At 32.4% G+C, this 26,521-nt stretch overlaps 3 protein-coding genes across 4 annotated transcripts in view; 1 reads left to right on the top strand and 2 right to left on the bottom strand.

Moving 5' to 3' along the window:
* The window catches only part of LOC129912468 (E3 ubiquitin-protein ligase znrf2), a 56,161-nt gene extending 49,208 nt beyond the window's left edge, over positions 1 to 6,953 (bottom strand). Inside the window, exon 1 of the mRNA XM_055990727.1 lies at positions 5,247 to 6,953. Within this exon, the coding sequence (XP_055846702.1) occupies positions 5,247 to 5,853 (607 nt within the window). The 5' untranslated portion in view covers positions 5,854 to 6,953. The remainder of the gene's footprint in view (positions 1 to 5,246) is intronic.
* Positions 6,954 to 10,344: 3,391 nt separating this feature from the next.
* Positions 10,345 to 16,221, top strand: LOC129909262 (uncharacterized Golgi apparatus membrane protein-like protein CG5021). 2 transcript variants are annotated; one of them, XM_055986325.1, is made up of 4 exons: positions 10,345 to 10,505; positions 10,794 to 10,870; positions 10,964 to 11,198; positions 15,842 to 16,221. In XM_055986325.1, exons 1-4 carry the CDS (start codon positions 10,491 to 10,493, stop codon positions 16,148 to 16,150), a joined length of 636 nt encoding a protein of 211 aa, XP_055842300.1. In that variant the 5' UTR covers positions 10,345 to 10,490; the 3' UTR covers positions 16,151 to 16,221. The 2 variants fall into 2 exon arrangements, with proteins under 2 accessions (XP_055842300.1, XP_055842299.1); XM_055986324.1 differs by having other exon boundaries at positions 10,345 to 10,514.
* A 208-nt stretch (positions 16,222 to 16,429) lies between these two features.
* On the bottom strand, positions 16,430 to 26,326 carry LOC129909261 (TATA element modulatory factor). Its single transcript, XM_055986323.1, has 6 exons — positions 25,344 to 26,326; positions 20,312 to 21,748; positions 20,063 to 20,255; positions 19,699 to 19,996; positions 17,135 to 17,365; positions 16,430 to 17,069 (listed from the first exon to the last, which is right to left on the bottom strand). The coding sequence occupies exons 1-6, from the start codon at positions 26,011 to 26,013 to the stop codon at positions 16,833 to 16,835; spliced, it is 3,066 nt and encodes a 1,021-aa protein (XP_055842298.1). The 5' UTR covers positions 26,014 to 26,326; the 3' UTR covers positions 16,430 to 16,832.
* Between the last annotated feature and the right edge of the window lie 195 nt (positions 26,327 to 26,521).

Raw genomic sequence — 26,521 nt, 5'->3', positions numbered from 1 at the left:
CAAAAAACCACAAGCAATATCCAAATCCAAAACTAAAAACACAGATTCTTAATATTATTTACTAAAACCCTTAAGTACACAAAATTTAATTAAAATCGTTAGACCGTTTAGGTCCTAGCACGCTGTACAGATGGACGAACGGAACTAAGTGATGACGAAAACTACTTTTGTAACTCCTCCATCATCGTAATGAGGCATTTTATCATACGTCAAATTGATATTTTTTTTACTGAAGAGGCCTTATTGGAAAGAAAATTTTGCGTAGGCCATTTTGGAAAAAATATTTGGTGTTCAATAGGCTGTTTTGGAAATAAAGTCGTTTTTTGACATTGAATAACTATCTCTGTGTGCTGTTGAGAAAATTATTTTTGATTGAATCAGACGCGCGTTGAAAAGACCTAAAAAATGACATGCATATCTCATTTTTCAATTTTTTTCCGATAGCTGGAAATCAGCTCCTCAAATGTTGCCAAAATATGAAATTTTGTAGTATGTGTTGACCACCACTTGTATGGGTCCGCCGTTCGATCTTGGCGAATAGTCCTCATATATAATTCGATTTTAGATGTCTACCTTTGCAGTACTAGGTAGTGTGTTCAGACATTTATCTTCAAAGTAGTTCAGTTATTCATCGTTACAATACGATGTTGTTGGGAATTTTTTAAGCTACATCTATTCTTGAAACAAATTATAAAATTTTTGAAATTACCAACGTTTTTTTCTGAGTGTCCTTGGCCGAATATTCGGCGGCCGAATATTCGGTATTCGGCCGAGGAGCATGGCCGAATATTCGGTATTCGGTCAAACCAATGTTGGCGGCATCTCTACATAAGACCCTTAACAAAATTTAACTAACAATAAATACCTATCTGCAATAAGTTTTGGAAAATATTTTTTTTTTTTAAATACGGTTTTAGTTTTCTAAAAATTTGTTTTTGTTTCAAAATTCTGAGTTTTAAGGCCAGTTTTTCAATAACGGTTTATTAAATTATCTTAACTTAAATTCAAAAACAAAAATAAAGTACTGGCTTAATAAAAATGTATATCGTCAGTGAGGCGTGCATAGGGTGTAACTCCATTTACCAAATTTTTCGAGAGAAAAAACAAAGCTCCTATTTTCAAAGCAATTCGTATTATTTTCTTCAAAATTTAAGTCTAGTACGCAGCTGAAGCGAAATTTTTATGTATATAAAAATAGAACAAGAAAATCTTGAACGAAAAATTTTGTTTTACTTTTCGTTTTTCAGTACGCAGCTGTAGGGAACAATTGGAAAGTCACTCATTTGTCACTTAGTTATTAATGTCCTGGACATTTTTTTGATTCGAAGAACTGTGACGAGGATTTTTTTTTCTTTTTTTAATTAATTTATTTCTTGGTTAAAAACTTGTATTTTGATGTTTTTTCTTGATTTTAAATAAATTTGGATTTTTTTTTTGACAGAATATTCGGTGATATTTTTTCGTTAACATTTTCGCTGTCGAGTTTGGAAAAAAACTTATCATGGAAGATTTCAATCCGATTTTACGACAGAATTTAGTTTGAATATCGATTTTACGTTTTTCTTATGTTAGATTTTTGTCTAATCGTCATCGAAGCAGATACAGAATTGTTGATTTTGTAACAGGGTGATTGTAGTGATTGAGAGCTGTCGTAAGTTGCTCACTTAACTCCTAGAATATGTCAGTTTGGAATAATAAAAAGAGTGTTGTTTTTTTATTCTTTAGAAATCCTTGTCAAGTGGATTCAGGGCTACCATCTGCAAAAGAAATTCTGACCCATCTATCTAGCAGGCAGGTTCAGAAAAGTTAGGGAGTAAATATTTAGTCATATTTTTCGTTGCTGAAAATCCTTCCGATTTAGGCAAATTGGAAAATTGACTGGAAAGTTAGGCAAGAAAAATCTCTCTAACTCCATGACTAATTATTTAGTCCCTTATGTTTGTTGAACGTGCCCATTAGTTTTCATCATTGTAACCAATCATTGAAATTTTTTTTACTGATCTTTTATAGCAATCATTGAAAATTTCTGTCACTGAATTTTTTTCCTAAGTGCCTGGCTACACAGTGATTTTCCAATCGCCTAACCAGTGAGGTTGTAGGCAAGAAGGATAAGGATTGCTCCTCTTTTTGACGTTTGTTCATAGAAATGTAAAATTGGAACGTGATTGGGCACAACACTGTGTAGCCACGGCCTAGTTGAAATTTAGACGAACATTTTCTTCTGACAGAATCATTGAAATTGTTTAAAATTGAAACACAAGTCAGTGTTTTTTGGCATAATACAAACAGCTGTTGAGGAAAATGAATTTGCGTCTGAAAATTAGAAAAATACATTTTTAGCAAAAAAAAAAAAAAAAATTACCGTTTAAAAAAGTTCGTTCAACAGAAGATGTTAAATGTAAGACAACGGAGTTACTTATAATTTCGTTCTTATCTTATCGTCATTGCACTTTTGACTTCTCTAAAACCGAATAGAAAAAGGTTGTATGGCAACCAGGTTAGTAAATAAAAATCCATACGAACGCAGGTGGCCAACTTTTTTAAAAATATGCGCGTCCAAGGGGGATTGCAGAATGGTAAAAGTTTTTATCAAATCTAGAGTTACTATGAAGTTATTGGAACCAAAGTGCAAAAAAAGCCTATTAATTTAATAAATTATTTTAACTGTAAAATCTTAAGTTTTTCACATTGCTGCCACAAATGCATGGATTCCTTCAGTTTTTTTAATCAGTTATATTTAACAATAATTCTTCTTACAAATAACTATTCAAAAAGGGTTTTAACCATTGAACAATGGATATAAAAAAAATAATTTAACTTTTTTTAATGCAAAGTAGAACAAAAAAAATATTAGTTTGCTCAGTTTAAGCATGGGCATACAATTCGTTGGCGTAAAGCAAAATTGTTCTAAATCCACTTTTTACCGAAAATGAATTAATGATGCAGTTTTACTAATTTGAGGGTGCTCTTTCCGAATTTGAAAATCGTTTTTGTCAAAAAAAAATTTCATTCCGCAGATAATGTAATATAATGGGATATAGAACAATAAAAACAGGGAAGTAGCCTTTTGAAAATGAGGCACAGTATTCTTGATTGTTCTAAGTCCCATCATATTTTGTTCTAAGTCCACTTTTTATTTAAGGAAAAAACGTACTTGTATAGGAATTGTTCTATGCCCAATTTTGGGTTTTTAGTTTTAAAAAATATTTAAAAATAGTATGCACCTACTAATGAGGTAAACTTGTGTATTTTATTCAAGAGAAAAGAACAAACTTTATAAAAAAACATAACTTAAATGGCGAACGAGCAGAAAAATGTCGCTTTAAACCAATTTGAAACTTAAAAATCGTCCCCTGTAAAATTTGCTTTTTGTTACTTAGAACATTTTTGCTTTACGGCGACGAATTGTGCATCGGGACAGCTTTTTTTGAGTTTTGACTTCTTAATGATCTCGTTTTAAAGAACAATCGAGATTTTCGGTCCCGTTGGCCCAATGCAACCTCATCAAAAATGTTGCAATGTTTTCGAATTTGTGTTCAATTCCCAATCTTATTGGGCTACGAAAAACATCCAATATTTGTTAGATGCAATTTAATTTATAGTTAATATTGTGAGCCACTTCTTATTTTATCTTTTAAACTGGTTATTAGCAAATTAGCAAACAAATATTTTTTTTCTACTTTGCATTAAAAAAAAAAAAGTTAAATTATTTTTTTATAGCCATTGTTCAACGGTTATAACACTTTTTTAACAGTTATGGGTAAGAAGAATTATTGTAAAATAAGACTGATTAAAAAACTGATGGAATCCATGCATTTGTGGCAGCAATGTGAAAAACCTATGATTTTACAGTTAAAATAATTTATTAAATTAATAGGCTTTTTTGCACTTTGGTACCAATAACTTCCTAGTAACATGCTGTTGTACCCTTCTTATACGCAAAATTTTTAGTTGATGATTACCAACACATATTATATTTTACAGTGAAAACTCACTGTAAACTATATTATTTTAGGGGAATTTGATTAAACTCGTGCACCTAAATAGAATAAATAAAAATAAGAAAATAATAATAAGAAGAAGAAAACGTAAACAAGAATTTGTTTTTGTTTTATGGACTTTATGAAATAAATTCAATTTGATGTTTTGTTTGACCTTTAGTCCAAAATAATGCGTTTCGCCCACACACAACAGTTTGCGTATAAGAAGGGTACAACAGCATCTTACTGATGAGCCCAACTGTTGAGCCTGGGCGAATCGCATTATTTTGGACTAAAGGTCAAACAAAACATCAAATTGAATTTATTTCATAAAGTCCATAAAACAAAAACAAATTCTTGTTTACGTTTTCTTCTTCTTACTTCCTAGTAACTCTAGATTTGATAAAAACTTTGACCATTCTGCAATCCCCTTTGGACTTTTAACTTCTTATGTAGTGAGCCAATTATTGTAGAAAATTATAAAAATAAGAAATTTATAAAATTCATTTATACGTGGTTGTGGTAAAAGAAAACGTAAGATGATGAAATTAAAAGTACACTGAACGAAAAAAAGCTAATATTTTCTAAACTGGTTGCGATAGAACCTTTTTCTATTCGGTTTCAGAACAGTCAAAAGTGCATTTATCAGCCATTTCCGGCTTATCCATTTTCTACCGGACACCCTGTATATGTAATTCCTTACTGAGTCTGTATTTAGTCTGGAAAAATTAAATTTAAAGTTAACCAGACTGTCTTCAATTAAATTAAAACTAATTTATGTCAATGTCTTCATAACATCGCTCCATCACGACCACATACATACATATATTAAAAATTTTCAAACAAATTCCAAATCAGACTCATCATAATTTCAGACAATAAAAAAAAAAAGTCAACATCAAAATCGTTTAACCAAGATTGCATAATCATAGTTTTCATACGCAAATGGCTTTGTTCTCGGCGCCTTATAAAAAAAAAAAAACAAGAAGCAAAAAATAATAAAAAATCATCATAAACAACAGAGAACTTTCATACGCGACTCGCAATCACCATAGCAAAGTGACCTTCCACGCAGATAGAATAATACACACGTTTACATGTTTATAGTGGGTACTATCATAGTTAGTGGTCACTCTGCCACTTCTCACTTAAAAAAAAAAAAAACAAAACAAAACAAAAAACCTCAAATTGATAGTTCCTATCTGGGGAAGAACAAACAACTAAACCTAACAATAAACAAACATAATATTAATATAATTTACTCACCATTTAACGACCATATATGTGATGGCAACGATGTCGCTGTATAAACTCGTCCCATGGCACTATTCGATGCCGATGCCGCTGCCGCCACCGACGCAGCTATCCCATCAACAATTCCTGCTTCTTCAACTTGTTCCAAACTAATAGCACCACCAGTTGTTGTTCCACCATTTAACAATATCGAATGCCCACCATAAATAATACGATCACCCGGACCAACAGTGGTACTAGAAGTACCCGACGACACTACTACAGCTGTCGAGCTACTACCTCCACGATTAATTAGAGTACTACGATCATTATGACCGACCAAATGTGGATGATGATGGTGATGATGATGATGGTTATGACCGTTATTGTTGTTCCCAACTACACCACCACCACCACCAGATTGATGTAAATCTGGAACTGATGAGAGACTTCGGGCTCTCTGGCGATCATTTTGTGGGACTTGAATGCCCGGCAGAGCTCGCAACACATTAAAGCCGGCTGTATTGCCAGGTGGAGAAGTGTTGCTCGTCGTCACTTCGGTGCTAGAACTGCTCGAGAATGTGCGCGTTCGTGGACTTTGATGACCACTATTTGCTGGGGTACTCGCCTTCGCCCCCATCTGGGTATGGGAATGGTTGCAAAGTGACTTTAAAAATGAAGACGACAAAGTCAAGAATGTTCTTCCTTTATGATTCGCGAAAGGAATGAATGTGTTGTCAGTGAGAACACAAAACACAGATCAAACAACAGAGGAGAAACACAAAACAAAGGAACTCGATGCAAGAAAGGAAAAGGAGAAGGAGGAATTATTAGTTTTGGGTGGGTTTCGACGAGATGGTTCTTTGTTCCACACTCCACCTCTTCACTCTGGCTGACTCTGAATGGCGGAGAAATTAGTTCACAGAGCCCGCGGCGAGGTTTGCAAATAACAAATATAAATACAATTCAACTCTTATTCTCGACAGGAGAGAAAAAAAACTGAAGAAACTTCTTCTTCAATCGATTGTCATGTGCACTCAATTAATCTTTATCACTTCATCATTTTGCATAGGTCTTTTTCTAGGGTCGGTCTCGATTTTGGGCAGACACAAACTCTGATTCCCTGATTCACTAAAGAAAGAAAATTTACCAATTTCTTTGCAGTTTTTGCAACACCCTTGTCAATTCTATGAGAAGTGCCGTGTGTCAGTCAGTCTCACTCACGCGATGACTGATTGGTAGTTTTTTCTTTCTGTTTTCTGCGTTTTATTGTTTTTGTTCGATAAACTTTTGCTTCCAAAGATTATGAAGTAAATGTTGTTTATATTTTTTTTTTGCAAATCGAACCTTTTTTAGGTTGGATTGAAACTGAAAAAGAAAAAAAAAGTATTTTTCATAAAAAAATGTTTCTGATCAAATCTTTCTTTTGTTATGGATTCTTGTTTCGTTTTTTTTTTTTTTTTCTTGGTTGAAATCACTGTTTCGTTCGCTCCGGGAAAAAAAGTTTAGTAAAAAGGGGTTGCTTAATCTTTGTGTATTCTGTGTTATATTTATTTGTCTCAGAGTCAATTAACTAATTTATATGTATTAATTTGATATTCATTTTCGACGACATCGAGGCAGACAACAAAAAAAACATCATTTTTTTTTTATTTGCAAAATTATCTTTCTTTTTTCAGAATCAGAACAGAACATCACTTTTGTTGAACGAACTCGAACTCTGTTGGAAACACACACAATTTTTTTTTTATTATTTTTAAGTAGCCAACATGACGGAAATAAAAAATTTGAAATTGCAGAATTTTCAGACAGCTGTGTTTTTGTGTGTGTTTTGTTTTTGTAAAAAAAAATTTTGACGCAAGCTTTTTTTAGACAGAGACAGAATGGGTGCGTTCACGTACCGATCCAAGGGTATCCGGATACCTTTGTGTTGTTGTAATCCCATATAAAATCTCAGCTGATCGAACACATGTTTTAAGAAGCAAAAAAATCCAAAGGTATCCTAAAAATTTTTGGATTCTTGTGTATCTTATAGGAGATTTGAAGAACAGCTGATTCGTGTTCACAAACGTAGCGGATACTTAGGTATCTTCGATAGGGTATCTGTGCGTACGTGAACGCACCCAGTGACGTTTGGAAATACTGTTTGATTTGATTATAATTTGTATCCGGAAGTTTTAAGTTTTTTTTTCAATTAAATATTGCAAACGCACATTGATCTTCAATTAAACGAGTCCAATTCAGCAAGAGTGAGTTTTTCTCTGCCTTGTTATTAATAGCCTTTTCACACCAAACCCAAAAACGCGGTTTATGGCTTCAAAAACCTGAAAAGCGTTCACACCACACGATGGGATTTCATTTTTGTTGTTTAAATCAACTTAAGCTCACAAAATTGATCAAATAAAATGAACTCTGACAATTTAAATATAATTTTATTTATTTGGTCGTTAAATTGTGTAGTTTCATTTTAATTTCTTCTAGAGAATAATATATTGGCAGCCCCTCAAATTCTTTAGACATTTTGATGTAAATACGACCGTTTTTTTCGGCTGCCTTTCAGCTGTGGCTAATTTTCAGCCCAAAGTTCCAACAGGAACTCTTCATCTTCATTTTTTATAATTAATGAAAGAAATAAAAAAAGAAATTTGATTTATGTTATCAAAAAAAAAATCAACAGTCAGTCCTTTTTTGTCTGTAGTCAGTTCTTTTTTTTGTCTGCTGAATTGTTGCTGAATTCCTCAAAAGGTTTGTTTTTTTATTTCGTTTGGAGTTGAATGTTTTTATTTTCAAGTTTTTGGCGAGTTTAATCAAAAACTTGTGTTTTACGAAAACTTGTGGTTTATGAAAAATGTATGGAAAAACTTGTGTTTTTGATAAAGGTTTTTAGGGTTTTTCGCAAAAACCGCATTTTTGGCTTGGTGTGAAAAGCCTATAAGGCTATTAATAGTGTAAATTTACACGTTTTTTCGTGTACACAGATTAATTCACTCTTGCAGAATTGGGTCCCTGGATCCGAATCGGCTCCGAGGTGAGAAAATGGAAAAAAAATGGTGTTTGAGATCTGGAAGCATTTGCAAACAAAACAGAGCACGATTAAAGGCTTGGCCACACCGGAGGGTACGCGGTAGCGGTACGGGTAGCGGCAACGCTATTTGTATTAAAAAAATTCCACACCCGAACGTTGATGTGTCAGTTTGGAATTTTTTCCATACAAATACCCGTACCGTTACCTGTACCTCTACCGCGTACCCTCCGGTGTGGCCAAGCCTTAAAGGCTTGGCCACACCGGAGGGTATGCGGTAGAGGTACGGGTAGCGGTAACGATATTTGTATGAAAAAAATTCCACATCTGAACGTTGATATGTCAGTTTGGAATTTTTTTCATACAAGTACCGTTACCTCTACCCGTACCGCTACCGCATACCCTCCGGTGTGGCCAAGCCTTAATTTTTGTACTTCATTTCTTTTATTTTTTTTTAACACAAAATTTTATTTGAATTATAATCTGTCGATACAGTGGCTGGAGAATTCGCAAAGCAGAAGAACATTAGGTGTGTTTTTTTTGTTTATCTATATAGATTTTGTGCAAAAAAACGACATCGAGATTTTTGAAATCGAAACAATTTACGTGTTAAAAACAACAAAAACTTTATCTGTATAGATTTTTGAAAAATCCAGATAATTAAGGCTTGGCCACACCGGAGGGTACGCGGTAGCGGTACGGGTAGCGGCAACGATATTTGTATTAAAAAAATTCCACACCCGAACGTTGATGTGTCAGTTTGGAATTTTTTCCATACAAATACCCGTACCGTTACCTGTACCTCTACCGCGTACCCTCCGGTGTGGCCAAGCCTTTATCCAGATTTTACTTTCTCTCGATAAAAACAGTAGTGACAAGGTAGTTTAATTGTTGTGTTCATACAGAAATATCTGAAAATATTAACAAAAAAAAAAGCGGAGAAAACGAGGTTTGAAAAAAACTCTCATAGAAAAAAATAATCAAAAATTTGTTTGACATGGTTGCATTGAAATGTTAATATCTCGAGATATACGCAATGCACTTTTCAGATAAAAGTCTTAAATGGATCCTGATAAGATTGTTGACAGACAACTGCCAAAGTATATGTACAGTGCTGCTAAGATTTCAGGTTAAGCCCCGAGGCGTTTTTTTTGTGCAGTTAAAGGCTTGGCCACACCGGAGGGTACGTGGTAGAGGTACAGGTAACGGTACGGGTATTTGTATGGAAAAAATTCCAAACTGACACATCAAAGTTCGGGTGTGGAATTTTTTTAATACAAATATCGTTGCCGCTACCCGTACCGCTACCGCGTACCCTCCGGTGTGGCCAAGCCTTAAGACCGGCGGTAATAAAAAACACACCTAATGTCAAAATCAAAAATGTCCCAGCTAGATTATTCAATTTCAAACCAAAAAATCAAATTCAAAACCTTGTAATTTCTGTAAAGCTTCTATAAGTTAACTGACCGAAGCTTCCCAACAAACATTATCCCTTCTATAAAGCTTTACAGGAGCTACATTAACACCTGTAAAGCTTTATAGGAGCAAATTTGTTAGTCGGGTTGTCCGAAAAATAAGTTTTCTTCACTAAAGTAGTTGTTTAACAAGTTCGAACTTCTATAAGCAATTAAATTCTGAAGCAAGCTTAATAAAGGCTGTATAAAAAGTAGTACCTGCGAGATTTCAGTTTATAGAAGCTGTTGTGCTAGTTTGGATGAAATTCTTGAATCAAATATATTTCGGCTTAATTTTGGAGAGAATTTCGTATAGGAACTAAAATTTACCTCGATCTGCGTTGGTAATAGGCTTGGAGCTAAATAATATTTCCCTTACCAAAAGCACATTTTGTATTTGTCACAATTCAGGGCACGGAAAAAAAAGTGAAGAAAAACGGATATACAAAAATGTCAGCTAAAATTTAGCTCTGTCTGTGTACTAATTTTCACAATCAAATATTTAAAAATTTGAATGAATTGATTGAACGCGCCTATATTTCAAACAAAAGTCATATACGTACTTTCTTCATAGTTAAAACTTGTACCAAGTTTAAATTTCAAAGCAAACAGTTCTAAATCGAAACTTGGCATCCCCAAATGAAATGTGTCAACAAAATTTTGTTCTGTCAAAAATTTTATGAATATTATTTTGCACCGAACGAATTAAATAAAAAAATATTAATCTATTTATTTCTATATTACACAAAAAATCTCCAATTCATTAATTAATTAATAAGTAAAAAATAAAAATAGGTAAAAATGTCATCAGCAACGGTAAGGAATGTTAGTTTCGCATGCTTTCTTTTAGATATTTCCATTAGCTTTTAAACTATACACATAACACAAATAAATAACCAAAAGCTGCACTTGGAATAAATTGAATATTTGGCAATTTTAATAGAGCTAGCTGACATGCTTGTATTTGTACTCCTCTCTAGTTGTCTCTAGTTGCATGTACTAAAACCAAACTTAGTTGCAAGTAGTTTTATCATTTTTTTGTGTGTTTAAAAAAAATGCTTATCAAATTGATGTTTGTTGATAACAGAAACTCTTTCCAAATAGATACCTCTTCTGGATGATGACACAATTCCATTTGGTGAGGAGGAAGAACTGCGGAATACTCCACCAAAAAAATACACGTATGTGTGAATTCCTCCAATTCAGTTGTTCTTTACATTTTCCTATCTTTTTTATTTATTTTTAAAAATTGAAAAAAAAATGTCTTCTTACAGTCATCCGTATGTTGCATTTTTCCATTTGTTCTTCCGTGGAATGGCAGTTTTGGTTTATATATTTTGCAATTGGTTTAGCGAATCATTTATTACAAGTTTTGTATTTGTAACACTTTTGTTGTCAGCTGACTTTTGGACTGTTAAGAATATAACTGGCAGACTTTTGGTTGGTCTGAGATGGTGGAATTATGTTGATGATGATGGCAAATCGCATTGGGTCTTCGAATCGAAACAGGTGAGTTGGTTTTTATTTAATTTAAATATCTTATTACATAAAATAACTCAAGTTTAATAATTAATTGGTTCTCGTTATTCTTTTTCGAAAGATTACATTATTTACTATCTCCGATAAACTTAAAAAATACTTAAGAAGTATCTCAAGTCATCAGTTTATCGCTATCATAGAAAAAATTGAATATCTTTAAATGTATGTATAGTAGGGTGGGTCAAAAAAATCGAAATCGGTACTCCGAAAAATCGATTGCTAGACACCTCTAGAATATACACACCAAATATGAGCTCTTAATATTACTGGGAAGGTCCTCCGCTTCGCAATTTTCCATTTTTACATCAAGCTTCTACTAAAAAAAATTCATTTTTTTTAAATCGATTTTTTAGCAAATTTCTTTATATATTCTTGGAAATTGAACGATCTACAAAAAAAACCTTGTACATTTTTCTGTTAATCTAACCGTTTAATAGATATTTGAGGTCCAAAAATCGAGAAAATCTTTAAAAAATCGTTTTTTGTTCTTAATTTTGTTACAACTTGAAAAATTATAATAAACAAACGCGCAAGACATATTCTTGTAGGAAAAAGATTGTTCCACAAAAAAGGTCTTAATAACTTTTTTCATTAATCTAACCATTCTAAAGATATTTGAGGTCAAAGTTAAAAAAAAAAATATAAAAACATTTTTTACTTTTAAAAATTTTCTAATTAACTGGAAATTCATTATTTTAAAATTAGCAAGATATATTCTTGTAGAGGCTTAAATGTTCTATAAAAAAATTCCTTGCAATCAAATTGATTGCTTTGGATATTCGTATCCAAACCAATGCCCACTGATTTCAGTAGTTTTCTTATGACTCGTATGCATTGCGATTTGATTTTGATAACTCTGAATTCCACGCTCTGACAAAATACCCAGAGTTGTTCAGGGTGCGTTCAGAGCGAACATCGAATACAAAGGAAATAACTCTGGTTGAAAAAGGAGCTACAAAAAACGCTTGACAACAAATTCGGAGCGACCCAAAGTGCCCTAGAGCTCACAACGAACAAAACTAATCACAACCGATGCAAGCTTTATTTTCAAACTTTGCAACTTGACTTGAGCCGTTAAATATTTTAAAAATAAATTTTTATACTGTGGCATTATTTCCGAGTTGATGATGGTGGACTTTTCCTCGCAATCACAGTCCCCTATGTTTCTAAAAGTAAGAAACACTGATAGTTTATATTCCGACAAGTCAACACGACGTTATTTTAATACATGCCTTTTAATGGAAACTTCAAATTTAACGTTCTTTCCAAAAGATTTTAGGAATATTTAACAAACCTTAATATTTTGAAATACAACTTGTCAAAATTTACGATTTTGTTTAATAGAATTGATTTTCTTTCTTGTTAAAATGATGAACTGTATCTGTTTTTGATACCTCGTGTGTGGTTTTTAATGCTAATACCTGGCCAAGCGTTATTGTGACTACGGTAAAGATTTTTTCTAACCAACTTTATTTTTGTTTTTCATCAATAAAATTATGCAATTATGTTTCTAATAACCAAGTTCATAATTAACAAATTATTACAAAAAAAAAAAATGAAAAATATTCTTCTATGACACTGCACAGCAAGGTTTTAGATGAATAAACCAAACTTTTTTTGGGTAGACTGAACTTGAATCCAAAGTTAAAAATATTCTTTCAGCATTTGTTTTCGAAATATTACCGTTAAAAAAATGCAAAAAAGTGTTTTTAAACTATTTTTTGAGTTACGATTCAAATTTTCAAAAAGCTCTGGAACTTTTCGGCAGCCAATTTTAAAAGAAATTATATTTAAGGTTATGTAGCTTTATTGTAAACAAAAATAAACTAAAGCTTCATAATGCTTAATAACTAATTAAAGACCTTCTTTTTTACAAATATAATAAAAAATCTAAGTGCTTTTACATGTATACATTGTAGGTATATGTAAATTAAATAATACGATGCAACTTGAAAAAATTTAAGCAAAAAATACACTTAATAACTGAGTGGTGTGATTTCAAGTTGAAAAAATTAGATAAAAAGCTCAATTTATTTAAATTAACAAAGTTTAAATGTCACTGAAAAAACGCCCTTTTTGAAGTCTCTGGGAAGCTATCAATTCTGAAGCTTTCACGTAGGGAAATTGTGTATTATGTCTTTCGACAAAGATATTTGCTATTGTGAACTATGAACTTCATTTGATTCGATAGCAAAATAGTAAACGAAAAAGATCAAAAGATAAAACGAAACATTTCGTTCACAATAAAATTTCACAACACCGAAATTCATTTTCGATGATCGATTTTCGACAAAAGTCGTCTATCGATAAAGATTCCGAATACCAAAAGTTATTTTCGATGATCGACAAACTACAAAAGTCTTCTATCGATAGACAAACGACACTCCCAATAAGGGCCACACATTCACCCGACGAGATTGTTACTTTTTTAATTTCCTAAACAGCCATAAAAGTACGCAATTTATTAGCGACTGCTACCAAAATAATCTGACTTCCTTAAAACACTGAAAAAAACACTAGTTTGAAATTAAGAATCGTCATAGCAAGTTCCGGGGCTGTTTTTTTTTTTTTTAATATCCTACTTTTTATGTACAATTAATGCCCTTTCAATCCATATAATACATAGATCTTATTTTTATCGGTGCGTTTTTTTTTTTTTTTTTTTTTTTTTGATATTCTCCTTTTGAAACTTCTTTTATCTGCGATCACTGTATCTGATACAGCTTTCAGGAACCACTTGCACTTGCTCCGTTATATAAATTCAAACCTAAAGTTTAAAACGTTTTGTGCAAAAACAGATCAGTGGATTTTAACTATAACGGCCAATTTCTTCACAAAAGTCCTAAGTCAGCTTAGTACCCGGTCTAGTACTAGTACTCGGTCCTAACGAAAAGTTAGTACCTGAGCATTTCTTCACATTTAAAGGACCTGATCTAAGTTCACAACGAGGTCCTAAGAATTAATACGTATAAAACTGGTCTAACTGTCATTTTTAGAATTTATTGAAGTTTTTATATTTGTTTTTTTTTTACATTTGATCAAATTTAACACAAATTTAACAAATAAAAAATTAATAAAAATAGAAAACAAAGCAAATAATTAAAATGAATATTGAGAAAATGTTATGAAGATTAAAAAGCCGACAAGAAATACAAATTCAATACATTTTATGAAGAATTGTCAAGAATGAAGAATCGACAAGAACAAAAATATCAATGTCATAAATGGCGAGGGATCATTCAATTATCTAAATGCAGCCAAGAAAGGCTGCCAAAAAATCAGAAGGATTACCACAAACCATAATAATTTAACGAATAAAAATATTTTTTATTGAGATGTATGTTAACTGTGTAAATAAAAGAAAAGCTGTTAAAAACGCGGTATTTCGTGATTATTATTATGTATGTTTCAAATGCATAAATGGTCCCCATTGTGAATCTCCAGAGGAATTCTGACTCGATAGAAATAATTTAACTCTGAAGTTTATAGTATAGTGATATGATCCTCCAATGTGATTGCAAATCGCCTCTAGTATTTTTGTGAACAGAGCTTTTAAGAAATAATACAGACTGCAAGGATTGTACATATTTATCATAAGCACGGTTTAAAAATCTTTGCAAAAATACACCCAAAATCTGCTGCGGACTTGGTCCAAAAGTCTGGTAAATTAAAAAAAAAAACTTTCATAAAATTAGAATCACTAAAAACGCACTTATCAATCGATACAACACCCAAGTAATTAAAAAAGTCTGCTATATATGGACTACAGGTGTGGGATTCTGTATCACGTAAACGAACAGACGTTTTCGTGTGTGCGAACGGTTTGCTTCATGTATCTTAATAAACGAAATAATTTGTTCTGAATTTGTCGCACATTTTCTTTCGTTTTTCAAAAACGAATGATCTTTTTCCTTTCGTTTTTTATGGAATGTGGCCCCAGGTCATTTAAATTTTCAAATTGAATTAAAATTCACAAAATCCACCAAATTTAAACAAAACATAATGAAAATTATTCTTTGTTTACGTTTTTTCTTCTTTATTAATCTGCAATATCGCTTTTAAAATATGAAATCCATTGCTTTGATTGAAGTACTAGCCGCTAGACTACCGATTTTGAGGTCCTAACAAATACGGAGTCCTAACTAATACTCGGTACCAATTTGACAGAACTAGGGCTTAGTACTTGTGTGAAGAAATCACTTGGTACCAATTTGAGTACTAACGATTGGTATAATAACCAGGTCGTAGCTGATTTTGAGGAGCTAGCTAGTACTGAGTCCTAACTAGTACTCGGTCCTAAATTGACAGTTCTAGGACTTAGTACTTGAGTGAAGAAATGAGTTGATACCGATTTGAGTACTAACTTTAGGACTAGGACCGGTATTAGCGTTAGGACTCTGTGAAGAAATCGGCAGTAAGTAACTTAGTTTTTAGTTTGAACTAATCCAAATAAATGGGGATGTTGTCTCCATCAAAATTAATTTTTAAGACAATTTTTCAAAATTTTATAATAGGTACTGACTAATATATTTAAAATATTGAGTTTTAAGTACAATTATTTTTTTGCTACTCTGAAGAAATAACTATCAATAAAACACTTTTTTTCATTTCAGAGCAAAATCAACACTAACGAGGCACGAGTCTTTTGGTTGGGATTAATTCTGTGTCCAGCATTTTGGTCACTCTTCTTTATCTTTGCATTTTTCGGATTAAAATTCAAATGGCTGTTGCTTGTTATGATTGCATTGTCTCTCAACACAGCAAATTTATACGGCTACATTAAATGTAATTACGGTGCATCTACCGATCTAAATTCGGCGGCAACAGATTTTGTCAAATCTCAAATCTTTAAAGGCGCTGTCGATATTATGACCAAACCAAGTAGTCAACCTACAACAGCCAAGCCAACGGGTATTGTTTAAAAAAAATTCATTCCGTATTTTGTAATTATTACATCTATAATCTTACAATTAGAATTGCAAAAAAAAAACAACTCAAATAATAAAAAAAATAAAAAATAAAACAAGAACACATTAGTTATCTAATATTAATAGTATATTATTGTTTTCTTAATTTACAAAATTTTTTTTTGTTTTTTTTTATTTAATATACATACAATTATATATATATTTAGTATATATTGAATAGAATTATTTTAACTATATAACTTTATTTGAAATGATAATAATATAAAAAATCAAATAATGGAGACTTTTTTTTGTAAAGAGACGAGAGTGTTATCCCATTTTTTTTTTTTGTTTTGTTTAATTTGGTTCCGAAAAATAGATAAATGTAAATTAACAAATAAAATTTTTTAAATAATAATATCACCGCTTGGACAAACACTAACAATTAATGACACATTTTTGTATGATGTATTTTTTTTTTTTTTTTTGCTTCAACATTAATTAATATTGCAGGAAACAATTTGAATGAAAAATAGTTAATAGGGTGTTTCTTTTTTTGGAAAGGAAAATACAACAATTTGAGTGTGTTTCATGTGCATAAAAAACACTTGTTAAGGCAACTTAGACCATTCACCGTTCTAACTTTTGTCAACAAATTTAATTTAAAAAGAAAATGCACATTATTGGTAGTTTAAATTTACGAAGAAGATAAACTGCCACCAACATTACCGCCAGCAGCAACGCTACTATTGCGTTGGCGTAATAACTCATCAATCTGTGCCTTGTACATGTCTTTAACATCTTGTAAATCTAATTCAAGCTCCTGAGCTTGTTCCACTTTTTCTCCATACATCTGCAACAGGGCATCATACTGACGTTGTAATTCGGCGAAATTCTTTTCTATATCTTCATGAAGTTGTGCTTTTTCTTTGATCTGCGAATAGTAAAATGTAAAAAAAATAATATTTTATTTTTAGTTTGAATTTGAATCGTAATTACATTTTCCAACTCCATGGAGAGATTTGAAATTTCCGAATTCAAGACATCTCGCTCAACTTGTAATCGAGATAATTCCCATTGCAATTGATTGACTTCACCATCACGTTGTTTGACGAGAGACGTTAAGTGTTCTATTGTACTTGCATTGTGGCTCATGTGTGGCAGATTAATATGCATTCCATAAACAGATGTGGCTTGTCGACCAGAATTCGATATGCAATCTAGATCGTCCTAAAAAATAGAGTAAAATTTTGTAGGAATTTAAACTATGAATAAGTTTTATTTTCATTTTTTTTTCGGGACCACAAAATGTTCTAGAGGTGGAGTAATTAACAGAGAAGAAGAAGAAACACAATGTAATGACACTACTTTTATAAGACCACAGGGAAACTCTGTTATTGAATATGCAATGGGGTCGTGAGACTGGATTAATTAAATAGATGAATTTGAAGTTGTAAATGTAATACATTCCAATCATTTACCAATTCAAATGACAGTAAACCTAAATCAGAGTCACTCCATTTTCCTAACTTGTCTTATCTTGATGAAATTGTTGAAAGTGCGATACCAGAACAATCTAGACCAAAAATTACAATACTACCCACTAAAAGAAAAATGGTTTGATATAAACTGTATCGATGCATACAGAAACCTTTAAAGAAAGCTACAAGGAATTACTAAAGACTAAAAGACAAACTTCAACAAGGAAAATTGCTCAAGATTTCCCAGCCACATTTTAATGGCTACAGAACTCACGAAGAATTTTATTTGGCTCTTGATTCTATGTATGTTTTTTTTTTTTGAGCAAGCCTGCAAATGTTCCGCAGAATTAGTGTGTTCATTAATGCAACTAAGCAGAAAGACGATTGTACTAACACAGAAGATATTTTTCCTCATTCTTCCAGTTGCAGTATATTTACTCGCTTACGAATAAAGCTGAGATATTTATTGGGTCGAAAAAGAAGCTTTATCTTATTGACTTCAAGGGCCCTACTCTGTATTGCATTCCGAAAGTCAGTTCTATTCGAAAATGCTTTCCGTTCCGCTTTTGAATTGGTACTCTCTGAAACTTTCGAAATGGAAAAAATTGTACTTGATACTATATAAACTTAGGATTAGTTTTTGGAATTCCGAGTTATTTCTTATGTGATTTGTCAAATCAAATCAAATGACCAAAGCAAATTAAAATCGAGTTGGGAAAGAAATTATGATAATAACACTGTGTTACAAAATAAAAATCATGTTAATTACTTTGGAACTGACCTACCAGAGGGTGTAGATTTTATGGGCTGAATCTCAAAGTACAACCTTTTTTCTCCGTTTTTTTTTTTTTAGTTAGGAGACCGTTGAAATTTTTTTATAAACAGTTTTATTGTTCTATTTATGTTGAATCAAATTATCATTTATTCATCAAAATCAGTTATAAATTGTGGAAGTTATGATTTTTTTTACTCGAGAAAGAAATTTCAATTTATTGGGACAATCGAAGAAATGAAAAACTAATTTCTCTGTTCATACTAATGGTAGAAAATTTGTTATGGTCTTAATTTTTAGAAAAAATGTTATTTTTTGTAACTACGTTTGAGAAATTTTGATATCGTTTTTGGTTGCTCAGGTATAAATTTTTAAAACTGCTAATTTTTTCTTGTCCATGATAACACAGGTCCACAAAAAAGTGCAAAATACTTTTGACCGGACCTGCCTATCTCTATGTCTTTTGACGTGCTGAATCCGAATCTGAAGTCAGTTTTGCCAAAATACCTTCAAAGTTTTGAGTGAATTGCAAAAATCATTGAAAACCGCATTAAAATTGGGGATTTCAATCCGCTTTTGAAATAGAGAGGGCCAAATATTCATTTTAGAAATTTCTTACTTTCGGAACGAGATACAGAGTACGACCCCAAGATGGCATTCGACAGAAAGCACTTTTTTTTAAGCTATACAATGAAGGAATTTCGAATAAAAAATGTTTGTACTAAATTATTTGACCAGTTTCCAGTGCACATAGGCTTAAGACAAGGGTGCTGCTTAAGCCCTCAAATTTTTACCTTGTTTATAAGGAGTTTCACGAGAGCTTTTAATGAAAGTGCTTATGTTGGCAAATGATATCGTTGTTCTTGCTGGAAGTATGCAATTAATGATGAATCAATTGTTCGAGTACTGCAATAAATGGAAGCTCCAGCTGAACCTCGACATGTCCAAAGTTATGATTTTTCGCAAATTAGGAGGTCGAAATTGCAGACACGATGTTTAACATTTAAACAACTAACTGGTGCAGACAACTATGATGCCAGTGATTTGGGTTCGATTCCAAGCTTGGACCACATAAAATAAAAGGGGTCTGTCTCTTGAGAGAAATAATTGTCAAAGCCTCTGAGAGTATCATTGTCATGAAAATTTGCTTTTCTGCTTTGCTGTACGGAATCGGAATAGCTGAGAGTTGTAAGTAACTAGGCCTTGCTCCTTCATCATGGGGTGTCGCATATGTATGACATGTCGTGCCACAGTTTTTTTTTTATAAATGGTGCAGACAAAAAAGTTTAAATTAAAATTTAAAACCTTACCACTTGCCAATCCAATGATCCCAAAGCATCATCTACCAAACTTAGTGTTGGTGATGAATTATTTGGCCTCAATGTGTGATGTGCTTCATCAGAGTTGCTCGCTTCACTCATAGACATATCTCTATTGCGATAATTGGCTGGATTATCACGATGTACTACCTCAATTGCTGGTCTCTCTTCTTTCTTATGTTGCGTCTTTAGTGTTTCATATTTTTCCTCTAAAAGAGTATATTTTTGTTTTAATTCTTCGTGTGTTTTCTTCAAGTCTTCAAAACTCTCCGTTAATGTTGTCAATTGTCTAAAAGAAAAAAATTACATTACATTAATAAAAATTTATAGATGTTTCAAAAAATTTAAAACAAACCTTTTCAAATTTGTTTCAATAAGTTTACTATCAAGACCAGCTTGATGAAGTGCTATTTTAGTTTGTTCCTCTTGCATCAATGATGCTGAAAGTTTCTCTTCAAGAGTTTCAATTCTTGATTGAAGCAAGCTGACTTTTTCTTTAAATGAACATTCGACATTTTCTAAACTTTGTAAACGGGCTCTTGAGAGTTCTACAAACAAAATAATCAGAGATAAACAAATTTTCTTAAAATATTCAAAAAGTTACCTAATTTGGTTAAAAACTCTTTTTCTTGCTTGTCCCAATTATTCGTTCGCATTGTGAGTGTCGACTGAAGAGATTCTAACTGTCGCATTAGGGGAATTGTTGTTAAACTGACTTCTTGTGTAAGATTCTCGGCTCGAATCTCAGACTCTTCCAATCGTCTTATCAACTCAGAGTTCTCTTCTCTGAGTTTCTGTTCTCGCATGGTCATACCAGCTTCGGATATGCGTAGTTTTTCGCGCAATTCATTTAATTGTGCTGCCAATTCATTGCTTTCCAACTCGGCTCTTTCTTTTTCCTTTCTGAGTGTGGCAAGCTCTTGAGTGTTTTTAGTCAAATCTGAATGAACTTGTTTACGATTTTGCAATTCAACTTTGGCAACTTCAAAGCTTGCCTGAAGTGTACTCAATTTGGAATTTAAATCTTCTATCAAACTTCGGGAAGTGGTATTCTCTTCTTCGAGTTTACGCTTTTCAGATGAAATTTTGTGAACAGCTTCGATCTGAGAGCGTTCCACTTCTTCTTTTGCATTTAGAGTTTTCTTTAATCGTTCAACTTCTTCAGTCAGATCGAAAATTTGCTCTTTATTCCGTTTGAGGACGGCTTCATTGGTTTTTTCCTTGGCACGAAGTTTTTTAATGATATTCGAATGCTGGAGGACTTCTTTGGACAGCTTCTCCCCTTCGAGACGAAGTTCGGAAATCATTTGATCCTTTTCAGCTACCACTTGGGTGAAATCGTTTTTGGGAATTTTTGATTGGATTTCTTCTTTAGCTGTTTTTAATTGCAAACGCAAGCCATCTCGCTCACGAATACTCATTTGGAACTTTTTTTCTAGAGCCGACAATCGCTGAGTGTGTTCTTCGCTTTCAAGGTGTTCGGTTTTTCGCTTCATCACATCCATCTGACTCTGGAATTCGTTGTTTTTCTCTTGAAGTGCTGCATTCTGACGAGCCAACTCCAACAAACGTAGTTCTCTGGATTCAAGTATTTCACTCAACTCACTTATGCGATGCATGAGTTTTTCTGTGTCGGATTGTGAATCCTCGGATATGGTTGAAACCTCTGATGGTTCACGAAAGTGACCTTTTTTAGTTGGCGGAAATACTACTTTGGCTTGTTTCAGGGGACTCGTGCGACTGGCGCTATTGGCACTACTCGAGTCGCCATTGGGATTGGAAATTATTTCGATATCCGAGGATGTTGTGGTTTCGATTTCATCGTTGGAATTGTGGCCGGAGGATGATGGACCAGAGTTGATTTTGACCAAATCTTTGTCGTCGGATGTGACGGATGCAGCTTCTACCATTTGGACATCTTCGAAACTTTGCGTGGAATCTGAATTGACGGTTTGTGATTCAAAAAGGGCATCTTCAATTGCACTGTTTTGTGGTTTCAAGGGGGCAATGAGTTTTGATTCAGAAGATTTAACTTCAGTTGCTGGAAAGAGAATAGAAAATTTGTTTTATAAGTTTTTAAGAACAAAAGTGTATAATTCAGCGAGTAAGACGGAATTTAATGGGTGTACGTCTTCACGTGGCCCTGCAACATAAACAGATTTCTACTATAAAGCCCCGATCGTGGAATTTGTTTCCCATGGTTGAAATATAGAAGACCAGTGGAAACACTGTCAAGGGACCATCAGAACTGCCACCATTGATATACTGGTTCTGAAATTCTGGGTGCAACAAAAAAGATCAAAATTTACAAAAATACGAAAAAAAAAATTTAGAATCTACAACGGCAGACTGTTGTATTTTAGAAGAGGTTATACAAACGTTGTATTAAGAGATTTTGTGACGTAAGGAAAATGAATGAAAATGACGAAAATTCCTTAAGCCCCTTACACATGATAGCGACCAACGAATGAACGAACAAATGAAATTTTAAGTATTTCTTAAGTAAATTGTTTAACAAAAACTGTATTATACAGTACCAAGCTAACTAATGTTTAATTTAAAAAAAAAATTACATTTTAATTTCTTGAATAAGAAAAAATATTAAAAAAAAAAAAAACAATTTGGTCGTTACGAATTAAAATTTGTTCGTAAGAACAAATGGTTTTCTCCTATTTTGCTCGCTCGTTGGTCGCTCTCATGTGCAAGGGACTAGCATTTGACGACACCCAAAGCTTAATCAGCTCTGGCCACTATATTCGCTCCTAGCGAGGTATCCGTCGGAGAGAAAAATTGTCTTATTGTATATGAATCATTCTTTGAGGTGTGCTTCCGACAGCTTTCCGATTCGTTTGAAATCGGCCAAATTTCTGCTCCGACGGATACCTCGTATAAGTTGCGCTATAGAAAAAAATAACAATTAAGAATGCCACTATTCGTTTGTATTGATATAAACTTGTCGTTAAAATTATAGCAATTTAAAAAAAAAACATACATATTTCAATGTTATTTTATTCCAACTTTTAGTACCTATCTTATAATCTCGTAAGAACGGTTTAAATGAATCATTTATTGGATACTTAATTGAAATAAAATTGAAATTGCACCAGCATTCAATAAGTAATAAAGGGAAAATTGCAACAACAATAATTGTTAAAATCATAATTTACAGGTTTTTAAAATGAAGAGATTAAATGGTCAATAAAATACCCTTATTTGGTGAGAAAAGGTTTCTTGTATATGAGATATACAGTATTTTTGAAACAAAAATATTATTTATTATATTTTCTAAAAATATAAATTAAATGCACGACTGGATCGCAGGTGTTTGCTCTAAACATACAATTTATAAATAATTTATATTTTTATCAGAAATGTAAGTCGTAACATTTTTTTCTTTAGAAAAACTTAAACAGTTCATAAAATATTTTTCACTGAATTGATGCAACGAATTGATCTTTGGTACCTATTTCTAAACAGTTAAATGAATTTCATAATAAAACAATGAGAGTAAAAAGAATAAACATATCTGGTAGACAACTTTTCAAAACCTATATGTAAACGGGTTCGGATGCGGTCGGATCCAATTTTGTATGAATCTTACTAAAAACAAACATGGGATTTGGAATTGATCTAGAAAGCATGCATATTAGGGTTGGTCAAAAAAATGGTACTTTGAAAACTCGATTGCTAGACACCTCTAGAATATACTTACCAAATATGAGCTCTTTATCTTAATGGGAAGGTCCTCCGCTTTTCAATTTTCAATTTTTACATCAAGCTTCTACCAAAAAAAATAATTTTTTTTATTAATTGACTTTTTAGCCAATTTTTTTACATATGTATTCTTGTAGAAAATTGAACGCTCTACAAAAAAGGTTAAATACACTTTTTAGAATTATCTAACCGTTTAGTAGATATTTGAGGTCCAAAAGTTGCAATGCATAGGGACCACAAGAAAACTTTTGAAATTAGTGGGCATTGGTTTGGATGCGAATATCTTCTAAACGGTTAAAGCAACCAATTTGAGGCCAAGGACTTTTTTGTAGAACATTTAAGCCCCTACAATAATCCATCTTACTAATTTAATAATAATGACTTTTCAGTGAATTAAAAAATTTTGAAAAGTAAAAAAAGTTTTTATATTTTTGTTTAACTTTGACCTCGAATATCTTTCAAATGGTTAGATTAATAAAAAAAGTTAATAAGACATTTTTTGTGGAATAATCTGTTTCCTACAAGAATATGTCATGCGCGTTTGATTATTATAATTTTTCAATTTTTTACAAAATTAAGAACAAAAAACGAATTTTTAAAGATTTTCTCGATTTTTGGACCTCAAATATCTACTAAACGGTTAGATAATTCAAAAAAGTGTATCTAAAAAGAATATGTAAAAAAAATTGGCTAAAAAGTCAATTAATAAAAAAATTATTTTTTTTTTTTTGGTAGAAGCTGATGTAAAAATGGAAAATTGAAAAGCGGATAAAGAGCTCATATTTGGTGAGTATATTCTAAAGGTGTCTAGCAATCGAGTTTTCGAGGTACCAAATCAAAAAAACGAATTTCGATTTTTTTGACCCACCCTTTTTCATATGTAAGCATTTTTTTTTAAGTTTACCTAAATCTGAAATTGTTCTTAAAAAAAATAAATTAAAAATGGTTGTTTTTTAATTGAAAAACCTTTCTATTGATAATTTTTTAACGGTTTTAATTCAAACGGAGTATTTCTAGAGCAACAAAATTTATTTTTAAAAAATAGCATCAAAATTGAGTGAGAAAAATTGAAAAAGAAAGTTGAGCTAAAATGATGTATTATTTTATTATTAAAAAAGTGCTGTTATAGGTCGTTTCAAATCAAAAGTCCCATGGAAAATTGAGCAAAAATAAAAAAAAAAAAAACTCATTCGCTTACTGGAAGGAAGCATTTATGAGGCAGCTGAACTTTTTCTTAAATTACGATAAAATAATGAAGAACAGTTGTTTATATCCCTATTTTAATTAATTGATCCGTCTGTGAGATTCACTGGGTTAGCCTCAGAAAGCGGAGGCAAGTCTCCCGGGCTTGCATCACTCCATATCCGCGGGCAATACAAAAAACATACAATTATTTATTTATTTATCATTTGAAGGCAGTTGGGATAACTTTGCCGAAGATATTATTATAGGATTAGATGAAGATGGACCAGAAATGTCCAGTTTATATGATAGAGCAATTCAAAACTTAAAATTCTATTCACATCTTTTCATTTGCATAATTAGGCAGTAAATATCTTATTTTTATTTTTCAATTATTTTGGAGTCGTCACCATGGAAATCATTAATAAACAAATTCAGATTTTTCGTTTGTTTATTTTTTTCTCTAGCATTTCTTTCATTCAAACAAGCATGATTTGTTGTTATTTTTGAGTTGATTTGTCGCAATGAGCCAATAAAATTGAGTTTTTTGTTTATTTGTTCTCAATTTTATTGGAAGGGAGAAAATAAACTCAGAGTCAGGACTTTTGATTTGAAACGACCTATAGGTTAGTGCTCGTAGACTTGCCTTTAAAAAACGTATGTTATTTAGTCGAAAATAATGATTTGCAATGAAAGTACACGGTGTCAAAAATAATACGAAAAGTAAACGTAAGACTTACCTAATGGAACAACAACCATATCGGTTGTTTTTGTAGTAGCGCTTTCCCCCATCACTGTGCTATACGACATCGAGTCATCATCTTCTTCATGATCTCCATCGCTTCCAATGATAACAATACTTTCTGGAAGCGATGCATTCGAATCGGGACTCACAACTTCACTGCTACATGTTGGAGTTGTTATCAGCTCCACCGACTCGGAATTATTAACATTCTCCGATGGCGAAGTTGGAACTGTACTCGGCGAAGTCGGAGGTGACAACAAATCAACAGAATCTGAATTCGACGTCACAGATTCTCGTTTGGACAAAAGCGGTTCGGTTGTTGTAACCGAATGCCGCTGACCACTGCCACTTTTTGGTGGAGTTGTTATCATTTCCTTGGCATTTGGATTCTCAAAGAACGATCCCGTAAATGAACCCCAAGCAGCTTGGGAATCTGTGGATCCTAAAGGCTGCGTTTGTTGGACAGGAGTTGAAGGAGCAGTTTTGCTCTTTTTCTCCGTCGCAGCAGCAATAGGTTCAGCATTTTGACTCAAGCGTTTTTCTTTGGCGATTGGATCGTCATCGAGATCGTCTTGAATGTCCAGGGCTTTGTCAATTTGTTTCTGGGCTTCTTTTAAAGCGTGTTTAGTTAAACTCGCCAGTCTAGTTGTATCAAACCAGCTCATTGCCAGCGAAAAGCATTACGTTTTTTCGGATACAAAGAAGCAGAGAAGATAAGCTGGTAAATATAGAAATATTTTTTTTTTCTTTTTCCACAAAAAGAAACAGTAAAACAAAAGCAATTTTATCCGTGGCAAAAACAAAAACACTTTTTTTAGGGATGTTTTTCTATTTTCAATGGACTTTTGTTAGATTTGTTGTATTTTTTAACATAATTGGAAATATAATTATTCCACAAGGAAAAGACAATTAGAGAGATCTTAAATGATAATTTTTATATTATTTTTTGGAAAATTTGAAAAGAAAATCTTAAAACATATTCTGCGGAAAATGAAAAATTGCGAATTTTTGTCACGTCTCACGTCAAAAGTATTCTGACAGATGAGATGACATTTGGGGTAAAATGCGTTCCAGGTGTTGGTTTGTTTACAATTTTTTTTTATAGACAAAAACTCAAATATAAATTATTTTGTTTTCCATTTGGAAACGAGATTTTAATCGGCATTTGCTTGG

The sequence above is a fragment of the Episyrphus balteatus genome, chromosome 2 (assembly GCF_945859705.1).
Source record: "Episyrphus balteatus chromosome 2, idEpiBalt1.1, whole genome shotgun sequence".
In the NCBI taxonomy this organism is placed as follows: domain Eukaryota; kingdom Metazoa; phylum Arthropoda; class Insecta; order Diptera; family Syrphidae; genus Episyrphus; species Episyrphus balteatus.
The sequence above is the reverse complement of the archived record's forward strand: the minus strand, read 5'-3'. Positions and strand labels throughout refer to the sequence as shown.